The sequence below is a fragment of the Carlito syrichta genome, unplaced genomic scaffold, assembly GCF_000164805.1.
Source record: "Carlito syrichta isolate Samal-C Ts95f unplaced genomic scaffold, Tarsius_syrichta-2.0.1 Scaffold303358, whole genome shotgun sequence".
Taxonomy (NCBI): Eukaryota; Metazoa; Chordata; class Mammalia; order Primates; family Tarsiidae; genus Carlito; species Carlito syrichta.
Genome location: NW_007247454.1, coordinates 351,869 through 362,616, shown reverse-complemented (window position 1 = coordinate 362,616; position 10,748 = coordinate 351,869). Strand labels below are relative to the sequence as shown.

General features: G+C 61.5%; 1 protein-coding gene across 1 annotated transcript in view; it reads right to left on the bottom strand.

The window, feature by feature from the left end:
- Positions 1-10,748, bottom strand: part of MEGF11 (multiple EGF like domains 11) — a 157,849-nt gene that overhangs the window by 8,796 nt on the left and 138,305 nt on the right. Inside the window, exons 14-20 of the mRNA XM_021712557.1 lie at positions 10,448-10,594; positions 10,023-10,157; positions 5,878-6,006; positions 5,017-5,145; positions 4,474-4,602; positions 3,786-3,914; positions 2,560-2,796 (exon numbers count right to left, since the gene is read on the bottom strand). Coding sequence (XP_021568232.1) covers positions 2,560-2,796; positions 3,786-3,914; positions 4,474-4,602; positions 5,017-5,145; positions 5,878-6,006; positions 10,023-10,157; positions 10,448-10,594 — 1,035 coding nt within the window. The remainder of the gene's footprint in view (positions 1-2,559; positions 2,797-3,785; positions 3,915-4,473; positions 4,603-5,016; positions 5,146-5,877; positions 6,007-10,022; positions 10,158-10,447; positions 10,595-10,748) is intronic.

Genomic DNA, 10,748 nt, shown 5'->3' with positions numbered 1-10,748 from the left:
GCCGGGCCTCCATGACTGTGTGAGGCTGATGCCACCGGGTGCAGCTGGGGGGGATGGGGGCTGGGGATGAGGAGCAGGAGCAGGGCCTCCCACCCACCAGGAGCTGGCCTGAGCTGAGCTGGCCCCAGCGTGGGCACACGTCATGGGGACTCCAGGAGGAGATCTGGCAGGACTGAGGCCACATTGCCCCCTCTGTCCTGGTATAAGGCTCTCCCTGTCCTGTGTCCCGGGGCCTCAGGCCTGGAAGATCTTCCTGTCCTGCACCACAGCCGCCTCCACATGGGAAAGGGCAGTCATCCTCACTCACACACGGGACTGTCTCTCAGGCCTTGCTCTTGGATACACGCGTGTCAGGGGCTGGGTGGGGTCTCAGTTCTCGCCTCCTGGCCCACATCTTTCCCCTGTCACCACAGATGCTCGATCTGTCAGACTGGGGATCCCAGCCACACAGTGGGCCCCCAAGGGGCAACTGCAGTGACTTGGCTCCCAGTAGAGAGTGGCCTCAGGGTGGGGCCCACAGTGGCTGCCCTGGGCTGTGCACTGTTGTTACTGTGGCTGGGGGCTCAGGCCCAGGGCCACGGCAGGAAGTGTAGTCTGAGCTGGGGGTTCCCTCACGGGGCCCACGGGGTGCTCTCAGGCAGGGCCTGGGTGCTGGCCCAGGAGAGCATTACAGGAAGTAGAGGGTACATAAGGGTGTCGGTAGTGTGCTGCAGCCTCAGGCCTGTCCTGGGGGTGCTTCCTGGCTCCTCAGCCTCCCACACAGGGAACCAATCCAAGCCACGCAATATGGAGACAGGACAGGTGCCCCAGCCAGGCTGTGCAGCTGCCCTGAGGGCTGGTTATGCTGATGCCAGCGCCATGTCCCTGAGTTGACTGAGACTGCAGCATGGGCCACGGATACACAGGAGATACCAGGTGGCGTGACTGTGATGTGCGCTACATGTTGACACATGCTGACATGTGGCAGCGACTGCCTGGTGTGCGTGGCTACATGTGACAAGGAGCTGCTCACATGACCACGTGGCCTGGCACTGCTGGCTACACCCAATGTGGGGCACCAGTTGTGTCAGGAGACGTCGTGGGCTAGTCACACATGACCCTGCCCTGCACATAGCACTTGTCCCCACAGAACACGTGGCTTGGTCACATGCCTCAATTGTGTTGATGTGAGCCTGGTCTTGGGCCACCCTTGGTGTGCTGGCTGCCCACGTGGCCATGTGTGGGGACAGAGGGGACAGCAGGGGGCGGCCGGTACCTTGGCGGGGCTGTTCCTGTCCAGGGTGCTGGCCTGGCTGGTGGCAGGCCCTGCGCCCACCAGCGTGTGGCAGCTGGAATTGGAAAAGCCCGGGGTGTGGCTGCTACTTTGAGACAAATCTGGGGAGAGAACAAGGCGCCACACACCATCACCACATGCCCTGGCACGATGTCCAACAGCGGCGCTTGGACCTGGCAGTCCCGAGAGCCCTTCAGAGGCTGTGGGCCCCTCCCTTGCCTCCTGGTGCCCCGGAACCTGGAGAGTCCAGCCAACTCCTGCCCCAGGTGGCCCCTGCAGCGTGTGGGACATGGCAGGCTCACTGCTGTCAGTGGCGCCATCAGCTGTGACAGCCCACAGTCCCTGCATCCTGTTTGGGCTGGCCCACCACCCTCTCCTGCTTCACCCTGGGTCTGAGCCCAGTGATGTGTTCGTAAGGAGAACCCTTCCTCCTGGCCCAGCCCTGCCCTCCTAAGATTCCAGAACCCCCCACAGGCCGGGGAGTTCCAGAGGAATGGCCTTGAAAACCCCCAATCTCCGCATGGGCTGGGGTTTCCTTGGGATGTGCTGGGAGCAGGTGGGCCTGGGTCACCCTCCTGTCTTGCCGCCATGCTTGCAGGAGGGAGCTAGAGAGTTTGGGCTTCCCAGGCACGAGGCTACCAGCTCAGGTGGACAGAGCCGCCACCCTGCACCCCTGCACCCGGCCAGCCTCCCATGCCAGGGCCACAGATAGCTTTGGGCACTCAGTCTCCACTGCTGGCTTAATGGGACATGTGAAACCTTTCTTGTCTTCAAGGTGGCACTTCAGGGCCAGACACATCTGGCCACAGCCCCACCCCGACACCCTGCAGAGCGCCAGGTCAGCCCCATGTCCACAGGTCAGCAGGTTGACAGGCTCCACACCCCTGCCCAGGTCGTGGGAGGCGTGCAGAGCTCTTCGGTTGGGATCCCTCCCCACTGCACCAACAACCCCTTGCCCAGAGTAGGTGGGGCTGCCCCCAACCTTCACAGGAAGAGGTGGGTGTGGCCCGGGCGCAGCAGAGGTTGGGCCTCCAAGGTGACAGGTCCCACTAGGATGCACCCCTGAGGAGCTGGGGGTTTCTGCTCGGGCCATGCCCCAAGGCCAAGGACAGGGATGTTCTGGGGAGGAGGAGGAGGTTGCTTGACTGGGGGGGTCAGGAAATGCCATTCCTGGAGCCCAGACCCTCCCCAGGGTCTCCCCCATCACTCGGGCTCTGCCTCCTGCACCAGCCCTGCAGCCCATAGCTCACCGCCCTGCAGCCCTCGCCGCATGTCCCGGGCCTTACCTGAGAGGGAGTAGTCGGTGCTGCTCAGCCTTAAGGCTGGTGTGTAGGCCACGCGGGGTGCCAGGTCGCGGCCTTTCTCTTTTTGTCGGCGCCGGCGCCAGGCGAACAAGCCCAACAGCAGCAGCAGGAGAAGCAGCAGAAGGACAATGCCGGTGACGGCGCCTACTGAATGCCGCTCCGCACCCAGGGCCGGGCTGATCTTGGTGTAGGGGTTCAGCTCCCCCATCGTGAGGGCGGCTGCAGGCAGAGCGGGGCCTTAGCTGGCTGGGCCTTCACCCTGGGCCTTGTCATCAAGCCCTGTGAGGCAGCCCTCACCCTGCCTCAGTCTCTCCAACTGTCACAAGGGAATGGAGCCCAGGGTCATGGCACTTCACTGGTGTGAAGCAGAATCACACTGATGTTGACGGAGTGTTTTATTCTGATTTAAAGGTGAATTTGCTAGCCGGGCACAATGGCTTACACCTGTCATCCCAGCATTTTGGGAGGCCAAGGCAGGAGGATTGCTCGCACCTCAGGATTCAAGACCAGCCTGGGCAACATAGTGAGACTTCGTCTCTACACAAAGTTAAACAATTAGCCCAGTGTGGTGGTGAGCACCTGCAGTCCCAGCTACTCGGGAGGCTGAGGCGGAAGGATCACCTGAGCCCAGGTGAGCCATGATCGTGCCACTGCACTCCAGCCTGGGCAACAGTGAGACCCGGACTCAAAAAAATTTTTTTAAAATTAATAAAGATGAATGATAGATGTTAACTTGCATCACTGCCCAGTAGCCCTAGGAACAGGGCCAATTATGTATTTCCCGTCCACGGATGAAGAAGGGAGGCCACTTGTCCAAGACCACATGCTGGCCACAGCAGAGTTGGGAAGAACCGGATACGGCCTGGGCCCTTGCTGGCCCATGTGACACAGGGACGAACATCCTGGCCCCCAGGACTTCATGTCATGGAAGACAGCAACTCATCTGCCTTCCCACAGCACCTGGAGTTACAGGCCCCGCAGAGGCCCCACCCTCCCGGGACACGAGCGCTGACACAAGCTTGTGGCTGCCCTAGCTTGACTGCAGAGACAGGCCAGGGATGCCTGTGGGACAGCAGAGATGCAGCCGCCTGGCCTCCGGCTTGGTCTCCCACTGCCCCTGCAGCCCGCCGGCTCCCGTGACCCTTACACAGTGGCAGAGGGATGTGCCTCTTGGGCCCCTTGGCAGAGCCCTTGCTGCCACTGCCTACCTTGGTCACACCTGATGCCCTTGAAGCCGGGGCTGCAGTAGCAGGTGCCGGTGACGTGGTCACAGGTGGCATTGTTCACACACTCGCACAGCTGCCGGCACCCATAGCCAAAGGTCCCGGGGGCACATCCTGAGTGTGCAGGGGGCAGGTGGGTGTGAGACGGCTCTGCTGGGTGTGGGGTGGGTGGAGGGGAGGGCGGGGCCCCTGCCTCCTCCCACCGCCTCCCTCTCCCCCTCATGGCTCTCACCCACTCCCCTGCACCCCCACACCGCATTGGCAGCAGCTTGAGATCCGCCTTCCCCCACACCCTCGCTGTCTCCAGCCTCTGTTCTGCCCCAGTGCACCATCCCTCCCATGGGAGTAATTCTCCAAGCACAAGTGTAGACACCACCCTCATCAGTATTCTCCTTGGAAGTCACCCCCAAGGTCAAGGGAGCAGGAGGTGCAGTGGACCTTAAGTGGTCAGGGGTCAAGGTCCAGGGAAAGGGGTGCAGTCCCTGCAGGAGTGGACCTTAGGCGGTCAGGGGTTGAGGTGAGGGGAAAGAGGTCAGTCCCTGCAGGAGTGGACCTCAAAGGGTCAGGGGTCAGAGGACACAGTCCTTGCAGGAGTGGACCTCCAGGGGTCAGGGGGCTCAGTCCCTGCAGGAGTGGACCTCGAGGGGTCAGGAGTCAGGGTTAAGGTGCTTACTCTGCTCGCAGTGCTGCCCAGTGAAGCCCGTGCGGCAGGTGCACTTGCCACTGATGTGGTCACAGCTGGCGCCATTCTGACACTGGCACACACGCCCGCAGTTCTTCCCAAAGAACGCCGCTGGGCAGCCTAGAGGACAGCGTCATCACAGGAGCCCGGTGGGGACAACCGGAGTTCCTGCCTCCCCTCTGGCTGAGCCTGGGGTGCAGATGGCAGGCCCTTGCCCAGAGCCGTGGCCACACCTGGACCCCGGGGTGAGGTGGGGAGGGGGTGCTCTTCCTGGTGGTCACAGGCCGCTCTGCCCTTGGATCCTGTCCAAGGAGGCTCTGGCCTTGGTGAATGTGGGGGCATGCCCCACCCCTGACTCTCCAGGACTTTGGCCCAGGGTTGCCCCTGCTGGGCTCCATAGCTCCCATGGGGTGGTGGGTACCAGCCTTGGGCGGGCTCCCTCCTCCCTCCCTCCTACAGTGGTGCCCTCTGGACTGCAGGTGGGCCCTGGGGGGCAGAGGCTGGGGTAGGGGTGGAGGCTGGGCAGAGGCTTACGCTGGGTGCAGAAGAGGCCGGTCCAGCCAGGGGTGCAGTGGCAAGACCCATCTTCGGCACGGCAGTGTGCCCCATTGTGGCAACTGCAGCTGTGGAAGCAGGCGGAGCCCCAGAACCCAGGCGGGCAGGCTGGGGTGCAGCACAGGAGGGGGAATGGGTGCGCATCAGAGCTGGGATGCCTGTGGGGCCCCGGCTGGCACAGTCGACTCTCAGGGCTGACCCCAGTTCCCAGGGCTCCTACCCCTGCCTGGGCCCCCAGGCTCTGGCACCACCGCCTGCCACATCTCTGGAGACGGATGTGGCCCCAGCCCTGAGGGACTCGCTGACTTGGAGTGTGTGGTGAAGGCTGGTGTTGGGTGTGGGCTGTGGTGAACCTGGACCCTTCCTCGGCGGGCTCGCCAGCTACTTTGCCTCTGGGGCCCGGGCCTGTCTCCCCATCAGGAAGGAGTATCCTTTGACCACCAATGAGGACTCTCAGGCACCAGCTGGTCTCCCCATGGGATGGAGCTCTGTGGCGCACCTCATGCCAGAAGCCCCAGGACATCAGTCATGTGGGCCACCCAAAGGGCATTCGCCTCCCCACCCCCAACCCGAGCATGCCAGCCTGCCCTGCCCTTCCCAGACACTGGACTCTCCTTGTTGTCACTATTCCTCAGAGTCAATGGCACGGACGGGTTCGTCCACATGCCAGCTCCCTAACGCCTGCAGCCATGACACCTAGGGTCAACCCCACCCGTCATTGCCAAGGCTGTAGGGTCAAAGACGAGGGAGATTCTGCTCGGAAGTGGCAGCACCAGGCAGAGGTTCTAGGCCACAAGAGTTCTCGGGGTCTGAGCCAGATGGGCATCGGAGCACACTCACCCTGCGAACAGTCGGTGCCGATCCAGCCCGGGAGGCACTGGCAGGAGCCGTCAACAGGGCTGCAGGTCCCATTGTTGGCGCAGGAGCAGAACTGGGCGCAGTCCTGCCCAAAGCGGCCCACGGCACACACTGTGGGCATAGACAGCCTGGCACCATGCCCACCATGCCCCCCAGCTCTCCCAGATGTCCCCAGGCCACACCATGACTGCCATGTTGCAGATGCGAGCCAGCCGCCCCACTCATCTCCCTTTGCACGTGACACCCCCCATCCACAGCTGCTCCTGGGAGGCTCTATTGTGACTCCTTGACAGAGAACAGGCAGAACCTTGTGACTCAGGGCTTGCGGATGGGGTGCTCGGCCAGCTGCCATGCTCTGGACCCTTGGTCCAGTGCTCCTGTGCAGCCCTGCCTGTCTGCCTCCTAGAACCACCCTTTATGGCATCACCGACCCCACAGCCACTTGGTGGGGGACAGTCAGCTGGAGGAGAGGATGGGCATGACGTGGCAGGCCTGCCTGCAGTGAATGACTGGAGGGCCGGCCCTGGAAGTCCGTCCACATCCGCCGGATTCCTCTGACCTGTTCCTCCTCGGGAAAGCACTCCTAGGCTCACAAGGCCCTCTCCACTGCTGTTTCCAACATGAGTCTCTGGAGGAGTCATCCAGGCCAGTCTCTCCATTGGTGCAGAGCCCATTCAGGACCAGATGAGTTGAGCTGAGTACCGGCCTCTTGCCCCCGCAGTGTACCCAATTGCAACCCCAACTCGCAGGTCTGCAGCACAGCTCTCTGCCCACAGCTGCGATGGCTTCCCACTGCTCGAGAGCCAAGTTTGGACCCTGGAGACCATCCTGGAAGGTCACAGCCAGCATGATTCTTGAGGAGACATGGCTTCCCGGGGCCTGGGTCCCTCCTTTGTCCTTGCAGCTCCTGGCAGTTGTCCTTCTAGCCATGCTGAGGGTGCCAGCGATGGGATCTGTGGCCACTTGGTGCCTCTTCAGGACATGATCAAAGGCGGTGGCAGGCCAGGTGGTGTCCACAGGGAGGTGGCAGGCCAGAAGGTGATGGAGGGTGGGTGGCGGGACAAGAGGTGATGGAGGGCAGGTGGCAGGACCAGGAGAGGATGGAGGGTGGGGGGTGGGGACAGAAGGTGATGGAAGGTGGGTGGTGGGACAAGAGGGCGGGTGGTGGGCCAGGAGGTGATGGAGGGCAGGTGATGGGACAGGACGTGATCAGAGATGGGTGACAGGCGAGGATGTGATCAAAGGTGGTGTGGTGGACTGGAGGTGATCGGAGACAGGTGACAGACTGGGAGATGATTGGAGGTGGCACAGTGGCCAGGAGGTGACAAAAGATGGGTGGCAGGACAGGAGGTGATGAATGTGGCATGGCGGGTCTGGACCTCCAGGACAGAGCCCAGGGCTCAGGCCTAGTTTTATTTACACAGCCAACTAGCATGTGCATAACACCATATCTCATGGCACCTGGTGCTGCTCGGGGCTGTAGACACTCCAGGAGGCTGTGCTTGGTGCCGACCCCTGGAGTGACGCTGCAGTGAGTCTTCACACAAGGTTCTGGTGCCCAGGACCCATGAGAATGACATACGATCCCACAGTCTGCTACACATGTGACAGTCTTACATCTAAAAAGGCAATGCACACGCCATAATTAAAAACACTTTATTTCTAAAATGCTGACAAACACTAAGTGAGCCCCGGGCACCAGTGGACCTGCCCTGCAGGGTGGCCACAAGCCTGCAGCTGTGACACATGACAAAGAGATCGCCACTTGCGGGCGAGCGAGACTCATGGTCGGTCGTCACTCGTGCTTGTGATGCTCCGTTATGACACGTCCCATTGTGACTCACCGTCATTAAAAAAATTACTGTTAGCCGGGCTCGGTGGCTCAGCCTGTAATCCTGTGCCTTTGGGAGGCTGAGGTGAGTGGATTGCCTGAGCCCGCGGGTTCGAGACCCGCCTGGGCAGCGAAACCTCATCTCTACAATAAATAAAAAATTCATCCGAGCGTGGTAGCGCACGCCTGTAATTCCGGCTACTTGGAAGGCTGAGGTGGAAGGATCGCCGGAGCCCAGCAGGTCAAGGCTGCGGTGGCCGGGAGCGGCCAGTGTACTCCAGTCTGGGCGACAGAGTGAGACTCCAACTCAAAAAAAAAAAAATTACTGTTATTATTTTATTAGAGATGCAGTCTCACTATGTTGCCCAAGCTGGTCTTGAACTCCTAGCCTCACAAGATCCTCCTGCCTCAGCCTCCCCAAGTGCTGAGATGACAGGTGCGAGCCACCACTCACCACTTTGCAGATGAGGAAACTGAGGCATTGAGAGGGTAAGCCACTCGCCTGAGGTCACACAGCTCGGAAGCTGCCACTCACTGGCTAAGTGCCCTTAGAGACCACACCACAGCTCTCCGTCTCTGTGTACTCATCTTTGAAGTGGGGATGGTAGCCCTTACCCGTGGTCCTTGGGCCGAGGTGAACTGCGGTGGGCAGGCAGGCTGGCGTGGGGCCCTACGTTTCCATGGCAGGTACTGGGATTGAGCCTCCCGCCTGCTGGCTGCTCAGGCCTGGCATCCTGAGAAGCAGACACCCACTGTTCCTCCCTGCCTCCGGGAGCTGGGGGTCTGGGAACCCGCCTGGCCTGTGGAGAGTGGGGGCCAGGGCTGCTCCCCTGTCCACCTAGGCGAGCCCGAGCAGCCTTTTCTCTAAAGTCTCTCTCACCCATAAGGTGCCAGATCCACCCTCGGGGCTGCTGATTTGATCACCTAATGCATTATTGGTGACTTCTTGGCTGAATCAAGATGGAGGACCGCAAAGAGCAAACATCTGGCCCTATTTAAGCTACATTAAACGATTCTGCGATGCAGTGTCTGTAATCTGTAACCTGCTGGAAAGCTGGATGTTGGAAAGTGTTGGTTCAGTTTGTCACTAGGCTTACAACTCCACCAACAGGTACTGATGAGGGAGACGCTGTTGGGTCGCGGACATCAGTCAGTCAGTCAGGCGAGCCATCCTTCTCAGTCACGGGTCCTGCCATAGGCCCAGCCTGCTGAGTGGACAGCTGGCCTCCGTGCTTGACGAGTGAACCTCGATGCACTTGGTGGTGACTAAACCATCCTGGAGGGCTGCCGCTAAGTGAGACTGTCATGTGTGCTTCCCCGGGTCTTCCCTGGGTCGTGTGAGCAGCCGACTCACTTGCAAAAATGGCCCAGCTCAGCAGCGACTGCTCAAGAAATGGGCTCCGGGAGGTGGTGACCACTCTGGCGCCAGGGCCTTCAAGCAGCGTCCAGAAGTGCTCTCCTGTGTGAACGACCTTGGATCCACTTCCAGCTCTGAGTGTGACATGGGCTAAGACACGGCTGCTCTGTCGAGGCTGAGGCGAGTTCTGTGCCTGGTGTTGAGTCCAGCGTGAAGGCCTCGCCCCACCCGCTGAGCATCCCTTGGGCCCCCCGCTGCTGGATGGTATGCCTGCCTTCTGTGTGTGGCCCCGTGGCTCCCTCCACCCAGAACGCTCTTCCTTCTCTTCTGCCTGTCAGGCCAAGGTCCTGCTCAAGTTCTGCGCTGTCTGTGGCACCTCCCTGTGTTCGTGCTGTCCAGGTCTCACAAGTTAGGTGGTGGCCCCACAAGGTGCATGGCGTGGCTACTGCCCTCTCCCTGTCCATGTGCAGGGGTTCCGTGGAGAGCACGGGACCGCCAGTACCTCGAATCAGCCATAGCAGGAATGTGTATATCATGAAATCTGCACACACACGCGCGCGCGCGCACAGGGCTGTCTCCATGGAGCTGGCGAGCAGCCAACGACCCACATCATTGCTCCCTCAGCCCCTGCGTGGTGTCGTGAAGGATTCTGAGGCTGAGGGACGCGTGACAGTGACGTGGGCCAAGCTTGGGGATGGAGGCTTGGCCAGCACCTCCAGGCCAGAGCCAGCCCCTCCACGCTCCAAGCCTTCCCTGGGCTCAGCACAGGATGTCCGGCATCCTCATCGGGTGCCAGAGTCGAGGGTGCTTCTGCCACTCTCAGCCTGTGACCATGACCACCTCGTTCCTCCATCCTGGCCCCATGGGGCTCTGCTCCCAACACATAGCCCCCTGCCCTTCTTCCTTGCTGTCCCTGGGATCCCTCCCCTGAAGGCCCACCTTGGTTGCAGAGGGCTCCAGAGAAACCGGGGAGACACTCGCAGGCACCGCTGACGTGGTGGCAGGGCCCACTGCTGTGCACACACAGGGGACATGGCTGGGCGCAACCGTGGCCATAGAAGCCAGGAGGGCAGACTAAGGGCGAAGGGAGAGGGTGGTCGGCAGCCTGGCCTGCCAGTCTGGCCACCCCCACCCCCAGCCCCCCGTGGTGATGGGAGGCCCCTCAGACACCCAGGGAGGCCCAGTCTGTCTTGCAGAGCCGAGCTGGGGTCAGGCCTGTCTCCACAGAGGCACCAGGCTGGACTTGGGGGTAGAATAGCTGGTGCAGGAGCAGGGCCGGTGGGAGAAAGCAGACAGGGCTTGACCGGAGCCTAGCCCCTCTCTCCAGGACTCGCCCAAGGGAGGTGGGTAGCGTTTAGCCTTACTCCTCTGGCACTGGGGTCCTTGGAAGCCGGGGGTGCACTCGCAGCTCCCATCCTGAGGGGAGCAGGAGCCCCCATTCTCGCAACTGCAGGACATGGAGCAGTTGGGGCCCCAGCGGCTGGGTGGACACGTGCTGTCACAGCGGATGCCTGCGGGCAGAAGTGGACTTGGCAATGGGGGAAGGGGGATGATGGGGGTGGGGAGAGGTGGGGAAGGGCAGGAGGAGATAGGAGAGGGTGGGAAGAGATGGGGGAGGGGGAGGAGAAGTAGGGGAGGGTGGAAGGAGATGAAAGGAGAGCAGGG